This window comes from Motacilla alba, chromosome 8 (genome assembly GCF_015832195.1).
Source record: "Motacilla alba alba isolate MOTALB_02 chromosome 8, Motacilla_alba_V1.0_pri, whole genome shotgun sequence".
NCBI lineage: Eukaryota > Metazoa > Chordata > Aves > Passeriformes > Motacillidae > Motacilla > Motacilla alba.
The window spans coordinates 5,413,781-5,440,773 of record NC_052023.1 but is presented as its reverse complement, the minus strand read 5'-3'; the positions used below and the strand labels follow the sequence as shown (position 1 = coordinate 5,440,773).

Sequence of the window (26,993 nt, the reverse complement as noted above, 5' to 3'; positions counted from 1 at the left end):
GCCACGGGGATTGCTTTCCTTTCCTTTGCTGTGTCCGCATTCAATCCCAATGCTGATTTTTATGCTAGTGAGTGTCTGATAAAAATACACCACCATAACCATTCACATGCCATGCTTTCTTATGAAAGCATTTCTGTAGTTTTTGGTATATTCTGAGATTATTCAATGTTTTTATGGAAAATACTCCTCACAGTACAACAAGGTTGTGTGTTTATAATATCACATTTTATACCGTGATCAAGTATTTGTTGTTGCATGCTCATGTATGAGTAGAAAAAACCTCAGGAGAGATTAAACTGTTCTTTTTGGGCCAGGATCTGAATCCTGTGTAGTCGGTAGGACATATGGATACACACACAGAGAAAAAAAAAGGGGGATGGGAGGAAATAGAATAAAAAATACGTGGAGTCAGGTATGTTGAACATAAAAAGAATTGGATTGCAGAAAAACAAGAGGATTGCAGAAAATTTTATTAATGAATCAGAACGTTTTGTTGGTGTGTATGCAAGAGGACTGATGCTGAACTGCCCCAACTCCCTGGTAACTTTGCTACCTTAGCGGCACGTATCCAATAGACTTTTGGAATGGAATGACAGAAAACCGCTTCGCTTTTCCCGTTCGTTCCCGGGGCTCCGGGAGGCGCGGCAGGCGGCGCGGCGGGCGGGGCTCCGGGCGCGGCGGGCGGGGCTCCGGGAGGCGCGGTGGGCGGGGCTCCGGAGGCGCGGTGGGCGGGGCTCCGGGAGGCGCGGTGGGCGGGGCTCCGGGAGGCGCGGTGGGCGGGGCTCCGGGCGCGGTGGGCGGGGCTCCGGGCGCGGTGGGCGGGGCTCCGGGCGCGGCGGGCGGGGCTCCGGGCGCGGGCCTGACGCCATCATGGCGGCGCGGCAGCTGCTGAGGGCGGCTCCGGGGCGGCGCGGCTACAGCGGCGCGGGCGCCGCCGAGTTCCTGCACCGCAGCATCGTGCCCACCATGCACTACCAGAAGAGCCTGCCCAGGTACGGCGGGGCCGCCGCTGCGGGGGGACGCGGGCAGGGTGCGGCGGCGGCGGCCCGGGGTGTCCGCTGTGAGGAGAGGGCAGAGGGAACGTCCGCCGCGGGCGCCGCGGTGCGCGGCTCGCTCGGTGCGCGCTGTCTGCGGAGGAGCGGGTTCGGCTTTCCGAGTGTCAATGCAAGCGGTTACAAGCCCGCTACTGAAACAGCCCCTTGGCGCCCAAAGCCCGTGAGTGTAACGGGATTGTGCTATAGGAAACAAAATTCAGGCTTAGAGAAAGCTGACAAAGATGCCGAGTAGGAAATTTGTGAGAAAGAGATGTCCAGCACCCAGCTGTAATGGGGAGGGGGCCGAGCAGGGCTGGCGAACGAGCTATTCCTTCTACAGAGCTGCCTCTCCTAGCAGCGGTTCCTGTCACTGTATTTCCTCTAAGGGGTTAGCTCCCATCACTGCAGTACCTTTGTAAAAAGACAGTCAATTTGGTTTTCTGCCTTATTTCCCAAGAACATTATGGTGTGCTGGCTGGTGTCCATCTAGTTCCTTGCTTAAGTTATTCCGCAAAAAACTTACGAGGCATTTGAATACTGTGCATAAGTATTACCCAAATTTATATATCATATGGTAGTATATACAGTATAGTGTGCATATGTATCTGTATGTATAGTGAATATATAATAGTATAAGGAAGGATATGGAAGAAAGGAGGCAAAGAGAGATGACTGTGTAAGAAACACAGGCTTCATTTGTACCCTTGCTCATCAAGTGTACATCTCTGTGTTCCACTTCCTGCAGACTGCCAGTTCCCAAGCTAGAAGATACAATTACGAGATACCTGAATGCCCAGAAACCACTTCTAAATGATGAGCAGTTCAGGTATGGACAAACACACATGGCAGTGTCATGTTCTGCTTCAAAACCAAGTGTTAACATAAGAAATGTGACTTGTGACAGCGTTTTGACTCTTTTCTTGATTGTTGTAGGAAAACTGAAGAACTTGCTCATGCCTTTGAAAAGGGGATTGGAAGAGAGCTGCATGAGCAACTGGTTGCTCAGGACAATCAGAACAAGCATACAAGTTACATCACAGGTACATTGGCCTGCTGGGTGTACGACAAGTCTGTAGATCATCATAATTGCTCATGATTCCATAAGTATCATAGGCTGAAACTTTAAGTAGCCCAGGAATTTGGAATAACCTGTTGTGTACACCCTCTGTGGCTGTATTTGAGCAATTTCAGAGGCTGTTAGAAAGAAGAATGCTCTTTATCTAATGTCATCTATTCTACCAGAATTCTGGGTAGATAGATACTGGAGTAGTGGTATTTTTTCATGAGCTTATAGGGTTTAGGTTAGAGAGGAGCTTATCTAGCACTTCCCTCAAGGAAACTGAAGCAATCATTTCCAAATAATTCCATGTTATTTTAGCCAGAAAAGTAAACTTTGACGGAGGGGAGGAGTCACAGAGTATAACTAAGTTTGGGAGGCAGAAGTGGTCTGTAGATGGGACTTAAAAGCCCTTAAAACTACAAAACTGTATTCTTTTAAAGAACTAAAGAAAAGGAGGGACAGAAATAGGAAAATGAGAATAAATAGAAACAAATCAGGAGAGGGAGAGCGATTATTCTTACTTTTGATTATTCTGCTTTATTATTGCTTCCAAGTACAAGTGTCTGCTCATGAAAGTATCAGATAGCAGCAGAGATGGAAATAGTCAAATACCTATGGAAGTAGAAGTTTCCATGTTGCCCAGTGAATGCCCTTCTATCCTTGCTGTCTGTTCAGGCTGCCTGTTAAGGTGTTAGCTGCTGCTCAGTCTGTAGAGAATACCAGATTATTTCACAAAAACTGCTCTTTGGTTTGTTGTATTTTACCTTCCATTCACTTTGAACAACATCTTGGGTTTTAAGTGGTGGCTTTATGTTGTTCGTAAGTGCTAACCAGTATGCTGCTTTTTGTTATGAATGGTGGGGTGTCTGCATTGCTTTTTGTTTGGGTATTTTTCTTCTTTGTGCCTCATAAAAGACCTGTTCCACTTGAAATTGGTTTCTGAAAGTATGTAGAGTTGTCTTCCCCCTGGACTTTCAAGTTGGGGTTAAAAGGCTGTGTGTTGATGACAGATGTGGTTTTAAAACTGTAGAGGAGTGTTACTTACTAACCTTTGAGAACCTGTAATTAAAATTGTAACTTAGCCCCTGGAACTACCCATTGCTCTTCTTACAGTCCAGGTAAAAGATTCAGCCTTCTACCCTCAGCAAGATGCACTCAGTGACAGAGAGTTGCAGAAATTAATAGTGTGAGAGTAGGTAAAGGCATGAACTGCTCCAAATGTGAGGCGTATACCAAAATAGAGCTGGGGAGCTGCACTGTATGTCCTGGGAGTTAAGGTTTATCCTCGAGCCATAAAGAAAATGGGGAGTTGGCCCTTGTTGCTAATGACATGGACACCCTTGACATAGATTATTCCAAACCCAGTATTTTTATGATTAGCCAACACTATCCTTCTTCATAATGGGGGTTTGGAGAAACCTTGGGTGAATTATTTCATGTTTGTCTTGTTTAAAGGCACGTTAGTGTGTGTGATTCATGATCACTGCTGGACTACGTGACCCTCTTGTCTGACTCAGGAAGCTGCTTTTATGTTCTAACCTCTTTCTCAACTCTCAATTTTCAGGTCCCTGGTTTGACATGTACCTAAAAGCACGTGAGCCTGTTCTTTTGAATTTTAATCCATTTATGTCTTTTAATCCTGATCCAAAATCGGAATACAACGATCAGCTCATACGAGCTACAAACATGACTGTTTCTGCCATACGTTTTATGAAGACCTTCAGGGCTGGTTACCTTGAACCAGAGGTTTTTCACCTCAATCCAGAAAAAAGTGACACTGAGATCTTTAAAAAAATTATCCGATTTGTGCCTTCTTCAGTTTCTTGGTTTGGTGCCTACATGGTCAATGCTTACCCCCTAGATATGTCTCAGTACTTCAGGCTTTTCAATTCTACACGGCTTCCTAAGCTCGACAAAGATGAGCTTTATACAGATGAAAAGGCAAAACATTTGTTAGTGTTGAGAAATGGAAATTTTTATGTGTTTGATGTTATTGATAGAGATGGAAACATGCTGAAACCCTCAGAAATACAAGCACACTTGAAATACATCCTTAGTGACAACAGTCCCGCCCCGGCCTTCCCTCTTGGCTACCTCACCAGTGAAAACCGAGATACATGGGCATTGCTGAGGAAGAATCTGCTGGACAATGGCAATGAAGAAGCTCTTCAAAAAGTAGACTCTGCCTTGTTTTGTTTAAGTTTAGATGATTTTCCCATTAAAGACTTAGTGCACTTATCCCACACTATGTTGCATGGGGATGCTGCAAACCGCTGGTATGACAAATCCTTTACTCTTATCATAACTAAGGATGGCACTGCAGGAATTAATTTTGAACATTCCTGGGGAGATGGTGTGGCTGTGCTCAGGTTCCAGAATGAGGTTTTTAAAGATAGCACCACGACACCAGCCATCAGCCCCCAGTCCCAGCCTGCTTCAGTTGACTCTTCCAGAGCAGTGCAGAAACTTGACTTTAAGCTAAACGATGCCTTAAAAGCAGGGATTACCAAAGCCAAACAGCAGTTTGATGCCACTGTAGAATCACTGTCTCTTAACATGATTCAGTTCCAAGAAGGGGGCAAGGAGCTTCTAAAGCAGAAGAAGGTAAGCCCAGATGCTGTGGCTCAGCTGGCCTTCCAGATGGCTTTCCTCCGCCAGTACGACCAGACTGTTGCCACGTACGAGTCTTGCAGCACTGCAGCTTTCAAGCACGGCCGTACAGAAACCATACGGCCTGCCTCTGTCCACACAAAGAAATGCTCTGAAGCCTTTGTCAAGGGACTCTCCAAACACAGCACTGAGGAGCTGCAGAATCTCATTGTGGAGTGCTCCAAGTACCACGGCCGTTTGACAAAAGAGGCTGCTATGGGTAAGTAGGAATGCATCAAACACTCCTCCTTTTGCACTAAGATGTCTAGTAAGGTTGCTGTAAATATTTACAACTCAATATTTTAATGCTGATGGACATCTAATGTAAACTTGACAAAAAGTAGCAGAAGGCTGCAGTTTAAAGTGCATTCCCTCATTCTCACTCATGTCTTGATGGAGAGGAGTGCCTCTGTGCTTCCCACAGCACCTTTGATGTGTTGAGAATTTTTTATACTTTAGTTTTTTCCTTAGAGCAGTTGGACTTTTTGAAGATTTACTTAGTGCATGTTGAACAAGAACTTTGGCTTAAGTCTGAGGATGTACTGTCTTACCTCTGCAGGGGGTAAAGGCTTTAACAATTTCCAAATCAAACTCATCTTTTGGCCATGCTACTCCTGGCATTTTTGTAAATGCTTTCTTTTGAACTGTCCTTCCCAGAAGCGTTAAAATTGACAGCAGTAAAACTCACTGTTGGATATGATTCCATAGAGTCTAAAGTTTGCCTCCTTTTGTTGGTCCAAGATGCTCTTCCTCTTTAGATTCATAAATTTTAGGAAAGACTTTTTGTGCATTAAACAACTTGGCTATGTTCAGGTAAATAGTTAATCAAAGAAGGTGATGTATTATTAAAATTGTCTGTTAACACTGCACTTTTGTGTACTCTCCTGCTCCTGTTGAGCCTTGCAGTAAAACAAGCAGGCCCAGTTCTCCGAGGACATGGGCATGAAAACTCTGAAAAGCATTTCCTATCAGTACAAAAATAACTCCGGTTCTACAGACCTCCTCTTTAGTGGCTGAGGTGAGTTTACCTCCCGCAGAAGTCAGGCACCTCTCTCACACCTGTGACTTCCTCCCTGCAGGCCAGGGCTTTGACCGGCACCTCTTCAGCCTGCGCTACCTGGCCTTGTCCAAGGGGCTGGCCCTGCCCGAATTCTACCAAGACCCAGCCTACGCTCGCCTCAACCACAACATCATTTCCACCAGCACCTTGGTGAGCCCCGCTGTGCAGTTAGGAGGCTTTGGCCCCGTGGTGTCTGATGGCTTTGGAGTAGGGTACCAGGTACAAGATGACTGGATAGGCTGTAATGTTTCCTCTTACCCGGCTAGGAATGGTAAAGAATACCTTCAGTGTATATACAAGTCACTAGAAGATATCTTTAATGTTTTAAAGGGCAAGAAAATTGGTAGTTAAAGACATTGGAACACTTGACAGTTGCAGAACAAAATGCAGATTATGTCTAATTGACATACTAATCAGTGTTCAGCATGGATGAGACTGCCCAGCCTAACTGGCTTCATGTATCATCACTGAACTTGAATACTGTTAAATTCACTAGGAAATTTCTATCTATTTCAAAGAAATCAATTACAGACCTTGAATGCATTTCAGGAAATACAGACATTAACTACATCAAATTAAGTAATAGATCCATGTGTTCTTAAAACACATAATCTAAAATAAGCATTTTTATTGAGTTAATGATCTTGGAACACCTGTGTTCCATGAATGTTTGGACAGACTACAGTACTGTGATACCACTCTTGAACTGTTTGGTTTTAAAAAATATATGCAATAATTTTAAACATGAAAGACTGGTTCCATTTGCACTCTTGCAGTAAGCTTGCTTACTAACTTAATCTCTTTAAACTTGAATTTATATCAGAACTGATTGTGCCTCAACTGCTTGAAGCCTTTCCACTATAACAGCTTTTAGAGACACAAAAAATGAAGTGGGAGGCTTTAAGAAACCCGCAGTCACCAACTGGGTTGTTAAACTGACTGGGAAAGACTGTATTTTAATAAAGCTGCCTATTAATAATCAGAAAGTTCTTTTATTGCCATATCTTAATCATACTGCATGAGCAGACCCTTTATCAGCAGCTCATGTTTCTTACAAAGGTTGGAAAGAAAACTGCTGCAAGCATTCTGCACTCTGTCTGGTATGTAGATCTTGAATTCCTGCCTTTTACCCTCTTGATTTCCACTCTTTTTCTTCTGTGAGGCCAAGTCTTTCTGTGGAGCTGAATTGCACAGTGGTGTTGGCTTCTGTCATCTGTGTAAAACCAATGCAGCTCGTGTCCCACTGGCACGGACAACCAAATGTATCAGCAGAACAGGAAAGCCTGAGCACATTGGTTGGATGTCACAGATCAGGTTCAGAGGCTCGGAAACTGCTTCCCTTTGCTCTTCCTTTGGGCGTCTCAGCTTCCAGGTTCTCCCAGGGTCTATTTAATTTAACAGTAAGTGTAAACAATACCCTGTCCTGGAAGTATGAAATAAAAGTGCTAGCAGGGGAAAGCATTTCATATGTGAGCCTGAAGGCTTTGCTCTTGTAATGTGCTGTTCTAGTTTTCAGCTGAAAAGCAGTATTTTAAAACTGACTTTAAAATTTATCATGATTGTTTTTGTTCATTTAAACAAAGAAAGGAAGGTGATAATTTGGGAAGATGCAGGAAATAACATATCAGGAAACAATTATCAGACCAAAAGTCTGAATAAAATTCACTAAAGACTGGCTGGGCTTTTTTCTTTTCTTTTTTGGGTTTGTTTGGTATGGTGTTTTTGTTTTGTTTTGAAACATGAGAACAGCTGTCAAGATTGTGAATGCACTCGCCAAAGAGTACAAAGTCTGTCTTCACCTAAAAATGAGGTTTACTTAATGACACACTTGGAAAGATAACTTGCTTTTCAGAGGACTGTAACTGTGTAAATGTCAGCAGCAGTCAAGCTTAGCAAGTGTTCTCAGGAAACTCACCTCAGTCTTTACCTGAGGTGGCAGAAAGCTGCTTAAAGGTGTAGCTGTTCCCTTGAAGAGTTAACACAGTGCCTTTACTAGTGCTTGTAGCCATTTCCTCATGATAGGAGTGGTGAGTGGGAAGACTTTATTTGCTTATGTTAGACAATCAAATGTAGGTACTTCCTGGTGACCAACTATTAAAACCTTTAAGGCTGTAAGTTGTGTAAGCAGTTTCTCAATCCATTCGCTAAGCTACAGTCCACCACAACCATGTAATTCCCAAACCCCCCAGCATTAAGGACACGGCACAGTTCAGTCAATATGTGCTATTTTCACTTTGTACTGAGGCCATCTCCAAGTGCTCCATGGGCAATATTTTATTAGGGCATGCTGGGGATGGAAAATACAATTGAGGGATGTCAGTCAAAGGTTGAACTCAGTCTTGGAGATCATTTCCAACCTAAATGATTCTGTGAACTTAGGTTTCCGTTTCTGAAGTGCAGCCATGTAAAAAAGGAACTCCAAGGAAGTTGCGTATCTGATTTACAGCTCCTCCATCAATAACCTTGTCATAATGTGTTAGGGGTATGAACTTCAGCATTTTACAAATTTATGGGTAACTTCATAGATTCCAACAGATTCCTTTGTTTTTTCATCATAGTCATTCCAATCCTGTAGGAAATAAGATTTCAGTGTTAGTCACAAAGGACAGAATGCACACAGACTGGATTTCAAACTGGAAACTCAAAGTTTGAGTCTTAGATATCTGTAGAAAGCTAAATTTTAACAGGTGAGAGTAGCAAGATCACTAACCTGAAGTTAAATGAGCTTTAGTCTCAGTGTTTATTATTATTAATATGTATATTGCTGGGGTTTATTTTCTTATGTAGTCCCCAGCCTGCAGTGGACAAACAGCAGCCATGGCAGGTGAAAGGATTATCTATCATTTACAATACCCTAGTCAGGTGGGTAAGCAGACAAGCAGATCCCTGCCAAGTAGGATACCAGGGAACAGATGTGACCTTGAGATTCCTGCTCACACCCAAGAAGATTTGCAATGCTGGTGTCATTATCCTGAGCTTTGAAGGACAGTGTCTATATTACTTTTTAACCTCTCTGTGCACAGGACAACGGGCAGGGATCTACCTAGAAAAATCAATCCACCACTTTAATAACCCCAGCCATTTAGTATTCCAGGTTCTTGCTCTCTGGAATTCCTGAATGACTTAAATCTTTGTCAGCTGCTAAGTTAACAAATCCTTCCTTCTAAAAGGACACTGTTAGTAATGCTAGTCGTTCATACTTGATTCAGTTTCTCTCTCCATCTGTGGCCTTCCTGTGGCTACAGAAAGAGTAAAACCAGTCCAGGGTGTGTATTTTGGAGTAGTGATATGGGGAGAGCAAGCTAGGTAAGTAGTTTTGCTAGTGAAACTAAGACAACATACCTTTTCTAACAAGTTTATGTCATTGAAAGGTGTGCCAGATTCTGCGCCTTCAGCAGCAAACCCTGCCTGCAAACACATTTGCAGAAAAATTTTAAAATTACACTGTACTGACAAAATAATAAATATGATAATTAAAACATTTAAAGAAGGTAGCTCAGCACAAAAATGTATTGTATTTCTTTTAAATCAGGCAGAAGGAATGGGCCAGCTCTTTCCTAGTTAGGGGTCAGTATCAGGTTGGGATCCTGCTCCTCTTATTTTTCCCAGAAAAAAAAAAGTATTTCCAGCTATTCTAGATAGTGTTAAAGCTTAGTTTCTAGTTTGTGTAGCACCATCCCATTACTGCTAATAGCTTTGTGTTCAGAGTCCACACAGGCATAATAGCTTCATAGTATACTGCAAGGAAAGAAATAGAAAATATGGAATAAAGTTAATAGTTCTAGCTTGAATATTGTCAGAATCCAAGATATTCTAGAGAAGGAGCAGCTTGGATTGGATTTAGGTACACAAGTGACAAGCAAGCTTTATGTGTAAGGAGGATCAGCTGGCTGAGTGAACAGATTAGTATCCCAAACAAGCATTTCACAGGGGACAGCTCTTCACTGCCATCACTGCTGCTGTTTTTAAAGAGTGGAGAAAGGACAGCTCTAGGAAGGTGCTCTGGTTTATCTTCATAGGAACAGCTCTCTCACTTTAGGGTTCACAGTTACCAAGCTGTACAGTAAGATTTACTGATTTTAAAAGTACATTTAAAAATCCCAGCCACTTCTGGGTGGTAGCATGCAGGAAGGTTTCTTAGGTTGTCAATTCTAACTACAGAATTTTCTTAACAAGTGGCTGTAAATCAAAGGTAGCTTCTTCCTGGTTTTCTGCAAGGGATCTACACTTGCATTTTAGATAAAGAAATCCCCGCTAGTGCTAGTGAGACATTCAGCTGTGAGAATGTGCAAAGTAAGCCACAAGACTTTAAAATATTTGGGGATTTGAATGGAAGGTTAAGCACCTGGGAGTTAAATGGACCACAGAGTGTGGCAGATCTAACAAATCTAACAACAGGAGAAGGATCTGCAGGGCACAGTGGCCTTTCAGTAACTGTCAGAAGCCCATGTCAAGGGAACTGCTGGGGTGGAGAGGAAGATCAGCATTGTGGGTCAAAACTGAGCTGAGTATAGAAGAAACACCAGAAAAATGAAAGAAGCCCTGCTTTTATCCACCTGGAGCCATTCACCAGCTCTGTGACTGCAACTGCAAACTTCTGCACTAGGTCTAAAATTAAGGTTTGTATCAGAGAAACAAAGGATACTTTCTGCTCTCTTAACACTCAAAATGTGGTGGTGGTGGTTGGGGTTTTTTTTGGCAACTACTGTAATTTAAGACATGCAAGCATTAAGCCACTTTAAATTGACTCCAGGTGTGGTTGTATTATGGGTACCAAAAAATACAGAGAAAATACAGTGATTATATGGCCACACGCCATGTTCAGTGCTAATCAAAAGTGAGATCTAGGGTTGTGCAGAAGCCAGGCTTCGGAACTGCAGAAGTCCCTTGAGCATCAGAAAACTCATTTACTGATTTAGGCATCCAAAAATTCACTGAAATACCTCTTCAGGGATTCAAGTACTCTCCAGTCAACTGCACCAAACTCAGAATTTTAAATTAAAACTTTTATTACAGCTGTGAAGTATTTCTTCTGTAAATTGACAGATAGAATGCAGAGCTATAAACATCTCCTACATTTTGTAGTCTTTGTCTAGATTTTTCTTGAAGTGCAAGTTCCTAAGTCTGGTTGCAAAGCTTTCAAGCAGGAATAAACTAATAACCACTCTGGAATAAAGGAATAACCATGCATCAGAAAGATGGACTTCACTTAAAGAAAGACCTCCCCCAGCACACTGCAGCAGGGTTTCTATTTATACCAAATTCTTTGTAGGATCAGCTTTTTTGGGCTGTTTCTTAGCACAGCATCCCAGTCTGAGAGAAGGATAAGACAGATTTATATTTGTCAGTCTATTTACACCTAATCTGACTGGAATAATAGGTTAAAAATAGCAGGGAGTTAAGTGGCATAGAGCATGACCATGCACAAGAGATGAGTCATTGCAGACTGGCCCTGAAGAATCCTTTAACTCTGAACCTTGAGGTGTGCTTTGCACCAGCCTGTAACTGCCAGTGATCTTCAAGCTTTGTCTGCTCAAGCTGCAAATGGAAAAGTGCCAGTGTTCATCTCCTGTGGCTCTGGTGATGTCAACCCCAAAGGAAATCTGTTTGTTTTTTAGAGGACACACACTGAGGCGTGTTCATAACCTGAGCTTGATGAGCTCTGTAACGCAATGAGGGGCAAGAGGTGCTCTGTCTAATGCTGCACTTTGCCTTTGGGAAAGACTGTCTTTTGCAATAGCAGTGAAGACCTCTCAGATGAATTCAGATTAACAGAGAGTCACCTGTCAGGCAGTTTAAGTAGACTCCAGGGTGTGCTTAGCTTTAGATTTTACTGGCACAGAGAATACCAGTTGTTTGTGTTAGCTGTCTGCAAGTTTTTGGTTTGGTTTTTTCCTGGAGTCAAATGAAAAACTCAAAACAAGGAACTGTGTAAGGATGGGAATCTGGGAAGGTCTAAGATGTTCCAGAACCCTCTCAAATAGTGTGTACTTTATCACTCTAGAAGAAGTGCTTTTAAAGACAGAAACAAATCGCAAATAAGAACTCACCTGTGGTTGAAAGTCAACTGGTTCCAGACCTCGGCATTCAAACTCCACAATTGTTTTGAATTTCTCACTGTCTTCAGCCTGTGATTGAGTCAGAAAACCATTAGTTTCCGTCTACTAGAGACAGTGACAAGCATTAGTCCAGGAATGGATTGCTTTAAAGGCAGCTCTGTCATCTCTGATGCCCCAAGTGACAGCAAAATCCTAGGGATCATTTAATAGATGGTCCCTAACTAGAATTTCTTTATCTGCCATGAGGAAGTCTTCGAAAGGAAACCTAGAGGGGCATTACATAATCATCTCTAATTTGGGTGATACAGTTGGCTTTTGAAATGTATCAGATTATTCTACACTAGAGACCGTGCAGAAGTCTACAAGACAATTTCTGTCCAAGGACAAGACCAGCTTTTTGTGTTCTTGAAGGAGGATGATAAAGCAAAAACTCAAAATACTGTTAATGCTTATCTTTCACTTGTTTCATAGAAGAGGAAACAAACTTACATTGTAAGGCTTGATTGTCTGACTTAAAATATCTAAAACAAAAAAAAAAATTATACAAGTGAGTGGCAGTATGTCTTCAGTTTTATTCAGCACAAACCAAGCATCAGGATCTTCCTTGACAGCAACTTCCTTATACAAAGCAAAAGAAATGCAAGAAATGTAAGGTTTTCCTGCAGCTGGTCTTCAAAAGGCAGAATTCAATTTTTGTCCCTTCTCCTCAGAAGTTTACACTGCACCATTTTTCTGTACCAATGCTAGAAAGATTTGCATGCTTTTGTAAAATACAAAATCATCCAATACAGATGAGTTTTGTTCATGCGGAAGGCTGGACTCACCAGGAGGCCTTGCTGTCTCCCTGATGTGATGTCCAGAAGGTGCCTGTTGGGAGCTCAAGCACCAGTGTACAAGGGCAGAAATCCCTGGTGAAAGCTCTTTACAAAAGGTGTCAAGCAAAAATGGGGACTAGAAGAGAAACTGTGAAATGGATGATGGCTGGTCAGCGTCCGAGCACGTACCGATGGAGTTCTCCCTGGAGCACAGCTTGCACTTCTGCACCATCGTGGCACTTCCTCGGCCGCCTTTCAGGGGAGCGCTGTCCTGAAATCCATGACAAGAGAGACACTTTTAACCTCTTCAGCTGAGCCTCTGGAAACCTCTGCAAAGGTAAGGTAGTTTTTACACCAACCTTTAGCTTTTAAAATACTGCAACAAGGCAGCTTTTTTTTTTTTTTTTTTTTTTTTTTTTTTTTTTTTTTTTTTTTTAACTACAGAGATTAATAATTTAACAAGCTGCGATTTTTAAAGAATAATTCTGTTCCAGACTTTAAATAGGGAATAATGGATATTTGTGCCTTATCCATATAGGCATGCTCTACTAATTCTTCAAAATACATTCCTACCATTCAGCTGTATGCAACAAAAAGGGATGATTATTGCTAAGAACAGACAAGTATCCCTGACAAATTTTATCCTGCTTTTTCAGCTTCCAAATGCTGATTTGGCATGCATAAATAATCTTGATTTACCTAACCTTCTCCAAAAATATTCCATCAGCATCAGAGAAATAGGCTACAGAGAAATATGCCTCAACCTTATTTACAGAAATGTTTTAAAACCAGATGTTATACTTTGTTAGCAACAAAGCCACCATTCAAATGGCACATGTCAATTGAGCACAGTCTCCAAATATTTATTTTAATATGGAACATGACAATTTTCTAAATGCATGGAGCTATTAAAAAACGATCTCATCTAGAGGGTAAGCTGTCACATCCTTGATGCGGACAGGTGTGTAAGAGGCAGGTTTGTGTTCTCGTTTCTGCTCAGAGGTAGGGTACGAGGGGCACACGCACCATCAGCCGCAGGTACTGCCACTTTTCGGAGACTTCACCGCAGTTCCCGCATTTCAGCTGGAGAACACAAATCGGAAGTTTGAAAGCTGTCAATAACCAGGGCCATGCTCCCGGCCCCGGCCCCGCGGCCCCGCACCTTGAGGTACCATCGGAAGTCCTCTCCCTCGGCCCGCAGCCGGGTGATGTTCTCCAGCGTGGCGCGGAGCTGCAGCCCGATCCTCTGCAAGGCAAGCGGCGGAGCGCCATCAGCCCGGCCGGCCCGGCTCCCCGCTGCCGCCACGGCCCGCGGGGCTCCGCCAAGGCTCCCCCCTGCCCCCGCGGCCCGCGGGGCTCCGGCCAGAGCTGTCACCTACCCCCATGGCCGCACGGATTCTGTGCTGTTCCCGGCTCCCCGCGGCCTGCCCTCAGCCCCGATGGCGCCTCCTCGCTCGCTGCGCGGCTGGGCCGGCGCGAAGCCGCGTCCGCCCTCAGCCAAGATGGCGGCCGCCAGCGCCCCGCGCGCGGGAGCGGGAAGCGCCTGTGGGGAGGGGAGGGAAAGCGGGAGACACTGTTTGCAACACTGCGCAGCAATTGATTACTTTTTAAATTTTTTTCTTTTTTTAAAAGTCGCAGCGCCTTCTTACAGACCAGACATATTAAGAGAAAGCAGAAGCGCGGTTTGGCAGCACTGCCATGGGGTTCAACCCTCAGGGCCTGTGGGGGACCCCTCAAAGTCCTTTAACGAATGTTGCACAACAGATCTGCTAGCTTAGAACTCAATGTAATACATTCTAGGTTGCTTTTCAGCTTCTCTGAAGCCGAACGGGACGGTCAGTGAAGATCCTGTTTGGCTCCTCGGTCCCCTGTTGTTTTTGCTCCGGAGGCAAGCGGGTAACCCCGGGCTGGGACGAAGGTGATGCGTGTCTGCTGTAGCCATTTACCTAGGCAGAGTTAAATGTTGTTCTAGGCTGGCCAACAGAATACCCAGCTCAGGATAGTGACAAAAGTTTGCCTTGACAACTGGCAAAAGCTTCATTTCACAGAGCCAGGCTTCATTCCTTTTTTCCACTGCTGTGTAGAGAAGTGCAGTGTGTGGGTGATAGAAGTGAAGTCACACACTCTGAATGCACCATTATAAAAGAATTATTAGAAGTCAGTCTCTCACCACAGCTTAAAAATTAAAAACGCAAATCTTACCCTTTTATTGAGTCACTGACAGTTTGTAACAACAAAATAACAATCAAAAAAATAATCTAAAATACAAAAAAATTTCAGAAACAGTGAAGAACTGGAACTTATAACATCCCTTCCCATCCCTACTGCTAACATTACAATACAAACTTCAGTTTGTCTGATTTAAATTGGCTTAATCTTGAAGTGGAGTCCAATAAGACTGAAGACGAGACATTTAAGGTCCTGGACCAGGTAGTAGAATACTCTCAGGCCTTCTGGATCTCTGCAGTTCACAACAGAAGGAAGAAAGGGGGGAAAAAAATTAAAATATTTAAAAAATTTTAGACCGATGCTCTTAAAGAACAGGTTACAGAACTAATGTATTTAAAAAACCCAAAGCCTATATGGGGACTTTTTAGATGTCATCTTAGACATTAACAGATTTGTTTCATTCTACACTGATTGAATAAATATTCTGTACTCCAACTGTGAACATTTTAAGTTTTTACGAAACATGCATTTTTACCATGAAAACAAGTATCAACAGCACTTGGGTTTTATCCCCCCCTTCCCCATAACAGTCAGTCTTTTCAGCTTAGGAGAAATACAGATATCCCTAAGAAATTGGCACAAACAGGCCAATGGCAGCTCGGACTCTGTATGTGTGTAACAGGCTCTGCTCTCTGAGTTCAAGAACACAGCCTGTAATGCCACAGTCTAAAGGCATTTGGCACATTGTGCTGCAACACAGAGCACTGGTGCCCCCAGGAGCTGATTCATGCCTTGAAACAATATAAAATACATGTACCAACTAATCAGGAAGTTCTAATACAGATTGGTAAATAGAAACAAGGGCAGCATAAAAAGCAGAGTACGTACTTGGACTGATTTACATCAATGAGGGAACCGATTTTTGACGTGGTAAAGGAGATGTGCTCGTCACCAATTACTATCTCGAGCTCCTGAAAAAACAAAAGGTTATAGGAACTTACTGCTTCATGGTACCAGTTACAAAAATACTTCAGTGATGTGATACTTTTTATTTCAAATTTCTATTACAAAGATATCAAATGCAACAGGTCTGTGGATCATATTGGCTTCCACAACTTCACTGCCACTGAGGCACTACTCAGGTTTTAAAGCAGTATTTCTTTTCCTTTTCAGGAAAAAGTTTAGTTATGCTTCCAAGGAGGTAACATACGAAAATTAAAGAGCAATTAGAAGATACACTATGCATAGTACCTGTCGGCCCACTCTGTCAGGAGGAGGCCACAGAGCATCATCTTCTTTTGTGATTTCACTGTCGTCGATTATTCTCTTCAGCTCTTCCATCACACTCTTGTGCACATAAGCCTGCACACAACATTCCGGCAGAGAAATAAATACAGCCCTGGCCGCAACGCCATCCTCCCCTGACCCTGCCCGCAGCCCCTTTCTCTGGCGCAAACGCCTCGGCCGCGCCGCCCTCACCTCCTTTCGGATCATCACATCGTTCTTGTAGTTGCTGTTGTTGGCGTAGCGCAGCTTGCCTGTGGGGAGAGGCAGCGCGTTAAACCGCGCCGGGGGGACCCGCGGCCCACCGCCCCCGGCCTCCCGCCCCGCTCTCACCGTCGGGCCGGAATTCGAACTCGAGGAACTCGTGTCCGAATTTCCCCTTGTGCCCCACGTAGTAGCGGAGGTAGAAGTCGCTCGCCATGGTGCTCCAGAGAGGATCTACGTCATCAGAGGGAAGCGGAGCGGCGCCCCGGCTCCAACACGCGCGCTCGGCACTCGGCCGAGAGCGGCGCCGGCCGCGGCCGCCCCCTGGCGGGCCGGGGGTGGAGGCTCCGTGAGGGGGAGCCGGGCCCGTTCCCTCCGCGGGGCTGCCCCGGCACGGAGCCCGCACCCGGGCGGGACACAGCCGCGATCCAGCCCTCAGAACAGCTGGGGAGACCCATGGCGACACGAGACGGTGCGAGGTGAGGCATCGCCGCACCTCTGCTGTTCCCGGGGCAGAGTCCCAGCCCCTCGGCGGGCCCCGTGAGGGAACAGTTATTCATTCCCTTGTTACTCATAAGATAGCGTTCCAGTGATAGTTAGTCATACCAGTGAAAGAGATGATGTGTAGGTGGCCATTTGTGATGAGCACTGATGGTTGCATTTAGTGCTGCTACAAGAACTTGAGTCACGCTTTGTTATGCTGCACTCCCAAGTTAGAAGGGGCCCACCAAAACCATCAAATTTATATTTGGATTAAGGGGCTCCCTCGAGGTTGGCATTACCAGCCACCAGCCCCATCCGCTGCCCACTGGGCTATTCCCAGAGGAGGTGGTGGACCTTCCCCAGTCGTGCTGATCCCAGAGCTAGCAATGAGTTAATCCCAGAGGTGTTTCCTGATCTCTTTTCTGCACAGAGGGAACAAACACCGCACATTTATGATTTTAAGCAAAATTAACTACAAGGGGACAAGTTTCTGTCCTCTGAAGCAGTGTGGTGCCTCAGTGGGACTGGTGTGCTGACGTCCCTCACCACAGGCGGCCTGAGGTTTGGCCGTCAATGCACTGGGGGTAAACCCTGCCCTTTTCTGCTTTGGGAGCTGCTGAAAGGAGATAGCCAGAGACACACCTTTTGTAAAATATTCCCTTCTGCAAGGAGAATTCAGAAACAGGATATCTCTTGTGCTCATCACTAGATGGGACGTTTTTTATTGAGGACACAGAATGGGGAGGGTGGTTTGCACTGTGGTGGTGTTGGAAATGGGTTTGGGGAGTGGTTTGCACTGTGGTGGTGTTGGAAATGGGTTTGGGGAGTGGTTTGCACTGTGGTGGTGCTGGAAATGGGTTTGGAGAGTGGTTTGCACTGTGGTGGTGCTGGAAATGGGTTTGGGGAGTTTGGTTTGCACTGTGGTGGTGCTGGAAATGGGTTTGCACTGATGAACATGATTTCATTTAGATGGTGCTGCCTCACATCCCATTGCAGGGCTAGTGGAGTTCTCTCTGCTTTCCTTAGAGTTGTAGCAGGTTTAAGTCAGGCAGTATTTGCTCTTATTCATTGTTTTTCACAGCTTTGTGCTTGAATACTCTCAGTTGCGTTCTGCATTCTTCAGGAATGTCCATTCTATAAAATGTCTAGAAGTTGTCTCTTTAGTAGAAGAGTCCTACTGATACAGAAATAGCCAACCTGTTGCTTTATAACATCTGCAGGTACTCCAAAGAAAATAAAACATAACCTTAAAAAATGTAACATTTGTATTTATACCAGACTGAAGGATTTTTGGCAGAATTATTACCCTGCTTGTTTTGTGAACTTGGTTGTCCAATCTAAAGGTAATGCCACGTACTGTCTTTGTCCCCAAGTTCAGAGGGTTGGTTTTGTTTGGTTTGGGGATTTTTTGTGAGAGAATTACTCCACTGTAATTGTCTAAATTGTTTATAAGCCTTTTCAGGAATATCAGTGCTTAATGTAAATTTATTTAAATTACTGTGTTGGAAGGAAGAGCAAACTGGCATAGGAGTTATCCCAAGAACCTGCATTTTAATTCCTTCTGGAGGTGTCAACTGTCTTTGAGTTCTCTATATTAATTCTAACATTTTATGATAAATACATACTATATATAGGTGAGATAAAAATAGTTTTTTGCTGTGTGCACATTATGTATTTTGTCTCAGTAAAATAACTATCATGTTTGATGGCGATACAATGGGTAAAGAATTGCTGCCAGTGTTGTATGGGTTATCTTGACACATTTACAATCCCAACCATGCTCTGCTTGAATGCATTGGCTTAAGTATGTGTTTGTGAAAGGCACAAATGTGTGCTGCAGTTCTTTTCATTCTGCTTAAAAGCATGTGTAAACAGTGTTGTTCTGCCTCTGAAGAAAATATCTCTATAAACACACATTTTTAGCATTATTTTCCATCTGATAGGAGGACTGTAATGTAACAATGTGCATATGGAATCTTAATACTGGTACTGGTTTATAATGGGTTTGGATTAGGGTTTTTCTTGTTTCTTTTTGAAGAAGAGCAAAATGTACATGATTTTCTCCTCTGACCTGTGGGGAGTGGGTATCTGTGGGACTTGGAAAAATGGGAAAAATCAGATGAACGTGCTCTGAATATTTCTATTTATTTGGGTTTTTTTTCTCATGTCAATAAAAGAGCAGATGGCTTGAATGAATCAACCTACTCGGGATCCATAATTTGAGTTGGTTTTAAGATTGCAAGATTTGTGTTTGTTTCTTGAAATAGTTGTATTTCTGCTATTTTATTCTCTTCACTAGAAATGTTGAACGCTTTGGAGAACTGGGTGACAGAGCTTTTTTCACAGATTGCAAATAAATCAGGTTGTTTTCTGATATTTTTCCATGTCTGTAACTTGTGAAACCGTGTTCCAAACATAGAGAATTTTATACAACTCTTTTTCCTTGGATCTGCAGAGGCTTTAATTCTTACTGATTCCCCTATCAAAGCAACTACTTTGGCTGAGGAGAGTTAAGACAATACAATCTCTGAAGGGTGAAAAATCCCTAAAATACTTCTTTAAATTGTGTTCCATAGCATTTAACGTGCTCCGTGGTGTGGAGCTTGACTTTGCACGTAGATCCGTGTTATGCCTGTGTTACTGCTTTACTTGCTGGGAAGAGAATTTTGTTTTGGTTTTGAAGAATGTTAATTCCTTTGCCTCTGCATTGTGTGAGAGATAACGAGTATGAAAATCCAGCTGAGTCAGCAGTGTCTTGTGGCTGCTGAGACAAACTGGGGGTGCCGAGTTAACCCTAAGCTTTGCACTTTAATGCACTATTTACCCAAGTTTGTACTTTGAAATTGCAGTGTGGGTAAGTTCCTACTTACCCTACTTACCCACTACCCATCTACTCAGTTACAAATACACCTCTGTTAGAAGGAGCATTTGTTGTTTTGGTGCCAAGTAAAACAACCTCATTACTCTGAGGCGAGGCTCTCCCCACAGGGCTGTGCTGCTGTGCCTGGTTATTGACTGCAGGGCTCTGTTTGCTCACAAGGCAGCTCTCACTGGTCATGACTTGTAAACAAAAATGGGCTGTATTGACTCCTGCATTAGAAGAACCAAATCCCAAGCCTAGCATGGACTCCTGGTCTGAAAAGGAGAAGGATTTGTGGAAATTAGTTAAAAGCAGGGCTGGAAGGGTCTGTCATTGTTGCTGTGTTCAGCCCCCTGCCCTCCGACAAGATCAGCTCTCCCGTGGGAATATTTGTGTGAGTTTTAAGGAAGCTTTTTGGTTTTGATTGGTTTTGATTGATTTTGATTCCCTGCTTTCTCTGCAGATCGTTTTTGTGTCAAATGCAAGTTTATAATGCAATTGACTTTCTCATTTAAAAAGTCAGCCCCCATCTGAGCCAGCTGGGTTTGGCAAGGCTGGAAGTAGGGGTGCAGTGGTGTGTGAGACCTGAGAAGAGTATCTGGGCTCCAGTTCTGGTGAGTCCAACTCTTTAGAGCTCATTGCTACAAATAATTTAGGAAAACAAATATGACTTATTTAAATGGTTTGCTTGTTTTTCATGGTAGGACAATGTCTTGAACTTTCACAAAATAGGATCTGCTCTTATTTAAAAATAGTTGTGTGTTAATTCTCACTTTAAAATTTTACAGAGATAGTTATGAGGGCTGACAGAGGGGAGCTTGTCTCCAGTGGTTGCTTCTGAGGGAGAATCTGCACATTTAGACTGAAATTAGCTTTTGTTAATTGTACTCTAAGTAGTTCCCCAAGAACTACATAAGAAAGAGGTATTTGATGTCAGTGCATGTTTCAGGCTGTTCATTTCTACATTAGTCAGGTGCTGTATTCCAGTCATGTATTTCTGTGTAAACTGATTTTATTTAAACAAAATTGTCAAACTCTTTAAAGGTTTCCCTGGTGGCAGGGAGTGAGCCCAGGCATTTATTCAGCCTTCAGCCCCTGACCTTCCTGTCGAGGTGGGTCATGTCTCCATAGATGTGGAAATAAACAAAAGACTGTTGGACATTTTACCTCCTTGATTGGAAGGACATCCTGGTTATGCTGAGTTGCTGCAAAGAAACTTCTCTTTGCTTCCGTGTGGCCTTGCTTTACCTCCAATAAACATTGTTCTATGTTTTTTTCTTTTATTTGAAACACTACCAAGTTTGTTTATTTGTTTGTTTGTTATTAAAATCCAAGCTCTGACAGAACCTCCTGACACAGCAGAATTTCACAAGCTTTGGAGAGGTGGGAGACCTGGGGCAGAGCTGTTATAAGAGAAACTTTCAGGCTTGCTTATGCTGCTCTAAGTGGGCCTCATATTCTCTGTTACACTTTGACAAAAAGTTAAATGGAATTTTATTTGTTTCTGACATTTTTACCTGTGTACTTTTTAATTGGTTTTACGTTTTATTTTTTCCCTCAGGCTTGTCATCATCTCTAAAACACTCATTTTTCCAATGTGTTTGATTCCAATATTTGAGTTTTTTCTTCTCCCTTATTCCATAAAGAAAGAAAATTGTGCAGTAAGTGAGGAAATCCAAGCATAAAGCCTCATTAGTGAAAAAGGGAAACCCCTGAGGCACATCTGCCTTCCCACAGAAGACTTCCAGCCTTGCTTGTCCCCTGCATGCATCAGACTCTCCAGTCTTCAGTCCTTTGAAAACTTTGTCAAGAAAAATACATTGCTTTCCTCTTACATAGGTAATTGTGCCTTCGAGCGGGCTTTGATCTGGTGGATGCTGGAGTCCCATCCATTTCCTGTGCAATCCTGACTTTTAAAAACCTTGTACAATTTTGAGGGATCCCAAGTGAGAAGCAAGCCCTCAGTTTCAAGAGAGCCCTTGCAGGTAGACTCCATGCCCAGGCGATGTGCTGAATTCATTCAGGGTTGCCATGGCAACCCCCCCTTTTTTTTTTTCTTTATCCAGAGAAAGATTGTTTTATCAGTAAATGTACCTTTCTGCAGTGCCCCATGGCTTTTGTTCAGGGGTCTCACAGCTCTTAGCAGCAAGAGCTGGGCAGGCCCTGGAGTTAGCAGTGTCACAGATCCTGGTTGCTCACTAGTGCTCTTTATTCTGCAGCTCTGAGTACACCAGCATTTAGTCTCTCCACCTCTTCTCCGGGTTGTTTGGCAGAAAACTTTCCCTTCCATCCTGCATGAGGCCATATAATCTCGGGTTCTGGGTTTTCAGCATTACTGTTTTACAGCCAGGAGACACAACTCTCGGTCTTGATGTTCTCCTGTCCTTTTCCCCTGATCTCAGAGAGCTCTTGGTCATCTTTTTCAGGATTCTGTTTTGCTGTGCATAGTGGCTCTCCTGCCCCTAGGAGCCATCAGGTTGGTTGTGTTCCATGTTCATGTCACTGGCAGATTTTAGTGATTTAAAAGTAAAAAAAATAAGGGAATAGAACCAACCAAGATGAAAAGGATGATACTGGCTGTAATACACTAATCTCCTTCCAGAAGCCAGGGAGTTATTTCTCAAAATAAAGTGATTTATCTCTCTCAAGGAATTATTCCTGATTTTCAGTCAGTCAGGATTACTCTGAGTCCATCCTGTCAAACCACAGGGATGGTGCACAAGCAGTTCCTTATTGACAGCACTTTAACATAGAGTGGTGGATGCCAGCTCCAGGAATTAATGTATATATTTTTATATATTTCCACACAGGCAAATGCTCTTGCATATGGTTTTTTCCTGTGGCAAATAAAAGGCCTTGCCCGCAGATGGCTCTTGGGATTAAAAGGATTGGAAATAATAACACATTTCTCTTTTCAATTAATAAACGTATTTTGCCATTATCCCAGGCAGCAGCATCCATCTGTTGAACATTACTTGGGCATTGCTTCCACAAGAGAAATGCTACAGGTAAAATTATGTTTAGACTGTCATTACATTAATTATGTAATTACCATTCATTTACATTATGTTTTTATTTCGTGGTGTTTCTAAAACAGTTTGTGTAGAGAATCCAGTAAATTAGCAAGAACTCATCACAGAAAAGGTTAATTTTAGATAATGTATTTTGTGCTTCTGATTCTTGGAGAATAGCATACAAAATTATGTGAGCGTTCTGCATATAACCTTGGTGTTATTACACTAGATAAAATGTTCCATGAACATATGTCACTTTTAATGGTCTTCATTGTGCAGGTCCTGAGCTGACACTCGTGTGCTGCAGAATGCTGTGGAGACACAGGCCTGGCTGGGTGGGCACCCAAATTCCAGCCCAAGGATCCACTCCTATTCCAGCCCCTGCCTGTGGGGTCTTTGCTCCTTGTTTTAGGGCTGTGTCACAGATCCCTGGTGGTGCCTGCACAATCTGCTCCTGTCTTGGGGATGGGGGAGATGTGCACAGTTTCCTCTCTGTGGTGGCACAAACCTCTGATTTAGGAAGAAAAAAGAGCTTAAATCACTTAAATCACCCAGTCACTTCGCATCCTGCAGTGGAATAAGAAAGGTCAGGCAATAACTTTTGTTCAAAAAGAAGACTTCAGGAGAAGGGATTTGGTTTATTTAATAGTAAAGAAAAGGTCATGGATTTTGCTCTTTTATTCTCACATAAATTGATTTTGTAAAGTTGAAGTTGGTTTATCAGCATTTGTGTTCTATTGCTTTGTTATTTCAGCACTGGAGAAAAGGTCATCTTCTTGCTGGGTGTCTGATACTCCATGGTCCATTAAAACTGCATTATTTCTGCTGAAGCTGAATTTCTTTTCTTGCATTTTTTTCTTTCTTTATTCCCTCCCCCCCAGCTTCACTTGTCCCAAGTGAACTCAGCTGCAGCTGGGTAGTTTGTCCTGCAGCCTGGTATACCAAAGGTGCCCGCATAGGATTGATTGTGTCTTATTTGGCTTATAGAAACATTCATGTCTTGGCTCTGCTAGCCTGGTAAGCCATTTAGGTTCATATAGATTTTGTTCAGGTTTTGTTCACTATTCAAGAGCTTGAAGAGATACCCACTCTATTATTTTTTGTAGGGGAGTGAATTGCATTCTATCTCAAAATGAAGTGTCAGTAGAAGACAGTGACTGAGTTTTTTTGCATAGAGGAAGAAAGAAAAATGAAAATATTTAAAAATATGGAGGTCTGATGAGAATTTTATTATGTGACTCTTCTGCTAAGGAAATCGTATTTTCTGTACTGCCAGCTCATCACTGACTTGTTTGCCTTATTTCAGTTCTGTTCCAGCAGTCTTTGAGATGGCCAGAGAAAAACTAAAAAAATAAAAAAGCAAACTACTTCAATGTGCTCATCAAATCAGAGGTGTTAAGCCAAATGAGTGTCAGTGGGGAAAGGCTTAATTTTAGGGTAGTGGTAGAAAAGAAAGTAATCACCTTTGTCTTCCTGTGTTGTCAAAGCACTGTAAAGAAGGGGCTGGTGGAGTTGCCTTTTTATTAGAAATTACCATGCAGTTCTTTGCTCCTCTTGTTGAATGTGTGAATGCCAGTGCAGTAATTACATGTGAACACAATTTTCAAACTGCCAAATATTTTTGCTTTATACTAAGTGCTGGTTCTAATGATCAGGTGCCAAAGGCTGACATGAATTCATGTCTGCAAAGTTATCCTCTGTATTTTTTCGTTATAGTTGTTCTGTTTCTTGTCAGCAGCACCTGTGTGCATGCACTTGGAGGTTGAAATTCCTCCCTAGAGGATTATCAAATCTTCTGAATAAGTCTCAGCTGGGGCCATCCCCCTCCCACAGTTCCATCCCAGGAGCCCTTTGTTTCTTTCTAATTGTCATTGCTCTCAGATCATTCCCATTTCATGTTCCTTCCTTATCAGTTCATCTCACCCTCTCTGGAAGCAAACTTCAGACTTTGATCAGTATTTACTTTTTAAAATTGTTGGTGAAGAAGAGGAGATTCTGGAGGCCTGCTGCTGCAGAGGTGGGGGTAAGTAGGCAAAACTGATACTGCGTAAGACCGGTGTCATCCAGCAAAGTTACTTCTTGATTTGGAAAATACGGATCCCCTGTGGCCCCAGAAAACAAGAAGTACTCTCTAGAGTCTCAAAAATGCAGTTGTTAATACTTCATGAATATAATTTCACATCTTGTTGGAGATTCATTGGGTCTGATGACATAAATATTCTGATAGCTCTGTGTTGATTTTTCTCAAATGAGGGAATGGTAATCAAAATAATGTATGGCTGTGGCCTCCTGATCTGCAGGAGCACCTGAAGGTTATTCCTCTTTGGCCTTGTTCTTGTTATGAAGGTAGAGTGTGCTCTAAAAGGGAGACATTAAACCAAAGCTCACCGTGTTCTGGAGCCCTCGGAGCACTAATAGCTATTGACACTACAGATGATGTTGTCTACATTAGGATTTTTGCCTTGAAGTGACTCATTGAAATGAAAAGGCTTCTGTATACCTGCTCATTAGGAGGTGCTGCTCCAGTACTTAGGATTAACTTGAACCCTTTGTCACCTGCCTGTGTAGGTCCCACAGATGGCACACAGGTCCCTGAATGAAGAGGGAGATAATTCTGAATCACATTCATGTAGAAGTACAAATGCTGATTTGTGTTTGTGTTTTGGCCGAGGTGTGAGCAGGTGTTTGAAGTTGTGCTGTTTGTGCTCCCTCCAGAAAGCTCCACTTTGCTCCCCTGGCCCATCCCTGCCCCGTGCAGTTCTGGGGGGTGGATTTGCCAAGTGCACCTGCTGTGGAAGGTGACAACTCCCAAGAGGAAGCCGTTTCTGATGGGACACTGGATTATTGGTCAGGTAGCAGAGATCTGCACGCAGCCATTGGTGTTAGCTGCAGTGCTTTGCTGGGCAGTCTCAGCTGAAGCATGTCAGTGCAGAGCTGCTCTGTTGGTCACTGCAGGGACAGCGGCCGAGTGACGGGGACTTTGTAAGCACAGTGCACAAGACTTACTAAATTAATGACAGCTGGGGCAAGTTTAGTGGGTTTTGTCCATCGTTCTTTGGGTTGACCAGGCTTGTCTGCAGGGTCTGAAGCAGTGTGGGGGAGGTAAAACGCCAGCTGCTTTGAAAGGGGTACATTTTGACTAACTTTGAGAAGTACTTCAGGTGCACATGAAGGAGCTGGGTTTCACTTTCCTGAAAAGCAAGGCAACACCTGGCTTGGCTCAGCAGGGGAGGTACAGCTCCTGTTCAGCTGGGTTCTCCTGAGCAGTTTGTCCCATATATCCTGTTGCTATGGGAAACCATAACTGTAGCTAATTCCTGGCATAGTGTAGCTGAAAGTCCAGAGTAATGTGTTACAAACAACACATCATCATCATATGGTCCTGTCACAGCTTCTCAATTAATTTATCTAGGTCTGCAGATGGCCCGTGTCTTTGGTTGTGGATAAATCAGGCTTGGGGTGCATCCCTATCTGTGTATATTTGTATTACTTGGAGTCTATTCTAGGCCGGTGATCATACTTTGAATTTCATATTTTAGTTTGATCATTTTGGTGCCATATTCATGGAATCATAGAATGGTTTGGGTTGGAAAGGACCTTTACAATCATCCAGTTCCGACCTCCTGCCATGGGCTGGGATGCCTTCCACCAGAGCAGGGTATTCCAGCTTGGCCTTGAACACTTCCAGGGATGGAGAAGCTGCAGCCTCTCTATGCAGCAAATATTGTAGCTCTGTGCTCTTCTGTAAACTGATAACATGACTGAAGAAACCACCAAAATGTTCTGTATTTGGTGGCTGTGCATGTAAGTTGTAATGGTTAAAGCATCACTGCTTATTTATGTCCTGAGCAGAGCCATAGGCAAGGCAAAGGAAGAACTGTAACTGTAATCCTTGGGGATTGTGAGCCGAGCCCTTGTTTTTGTCTCTTAGTCTGCAGGAGAGAAAGTAGGTTTTTATGATTAGAGTCTGTATGGACAGTTGTTAAATCACCTTTAAAAAAAGAAAAAAGGGAGACACAAAGAGAGATGTAACTTGGAGAGTTCATGCCTCACCACACTGGGATGGAGCTCATGTCAACTGAACTCCAAATGGGCAAAAAAAGGTTTTAATTTGGCTTTTTCTGCAAAGTCCTCTATAGCCAGAGATTCTCTTAACCTCACCTGCTCCTCTACAGGCTGCCAGCTGCTGATGTGATTGAGAAAGTTTTTATTATTAACTTCTTCATGACTTTTCTTGCCACAGATGCCTTTAATATCAAAGTAATATGGAGTCAGTTCATGAGGTTAGGCTTTTGAATGTGA

At 43.2% G+C, this 26,993-nt stretch overlaps 3 protein-coding genes across 4 annotated transcripts; 1 reads left to right on the top strand and 2 right to left on the bottom strand.

Moving 5' to 3' along the window:
• Nucleotides 1-834: 834 nt before the first annotated feature.
• CPT2 (carnitine palmitoyltransferase 2) lies at nucleotides 835-7,478 on the top strand. The gene is made up of 5 exons (XM_038145117.1): nucleotides 835-992; nucleotides 1,780-1,860; nucleotides 1,968-2,074; nucleotides 3,659-4,963; nucleotides 5,823-7,478. The coding sequence occupies exons 1-5, from the start codon at nucleotides 871-873 to the stop codon at nucleotides 6,152-6,154; spliced, it is 1,947 nt and encodes a 648-aa protein (XP_038001045.1). The 5' UTR covers nucleotides 835-870; the 3' UTR covers nucleotides 6,155-7,478.
• A 493-nt stretch (nucleotides 7,479-7,971) lies between these two features.
• On the bottom strand, nucleotides 7,972-14,198 carry CZIB (CXXC motif containing zinc binding protein). 2 transcript variants are annotated; one of them, XM_038145118.1, is made up of 8 exons: nucleotides 14,057-14,198; nucleotides 13,840-13,923; nucleotides 13,704-13,760; nucleotides 12,867-12,948; nucleotides 12,352-12,383; nucleotides 11,854-11,931; nucleotides 9,146-9,211; nucleotides 7,972-8,372 (listed from the first exon to the last, which is right to left on the bottom strand). In XM_038145118.1, exons 1-8 carry the CDS (start codon nucleotides 14,060-14,062, stop codon nucleotides 8,295-8,297), a joined length of 483 nt encoding a protein of 160 aa, XP_038001046.1. In that variant the 5' UTR covers nucleotides 14,063-14,198; the 3' UTR covers nucleotides 7,972-8,294. The 2 variants fall into 2 exon arrangements, with proteins under 2 accessions (XP_038001046.1, XP_038001047.1); XM_038145119.1 differs by lacking the exon at nucleotides 13,840-13,923 and having other exon boundaries at nucleotides 8,054-8,372; nucleotides 14,057-14,149.
• A 111-nt stretch (nucleotides 14,199-14,309) lies between these two features.
• On the bottom strand, nucleotides 14,310-16,620 carry MAGOH (mago homolog, exon junction complex subunit). The gene is made up of 5 exons (XM_038145120.1): nucleotides 16,464-16,620; nucleotides 16,326-16,384; nucleotides 16,098-16,208; nucleotides 15,735-15,817; nucleotides 14,310-15,138 (listed from the first exon to the last, which is right to left on the bottom strand). Exons 1-5 carry the CDS (start codon nucleotides 16,549-16,551, stop codon nucleotides 15,039-15,041), a joined length of 441 nt encoding a protein of 146 aa, XP_038001048.1. The 5' UTR covers nucleotides 16,552-16,620; the 3' UTR covers nucleotides 14,310-15,038.
• Nucleotides 16,621-26,993: the final 10,373 nt, after the last annotated feature.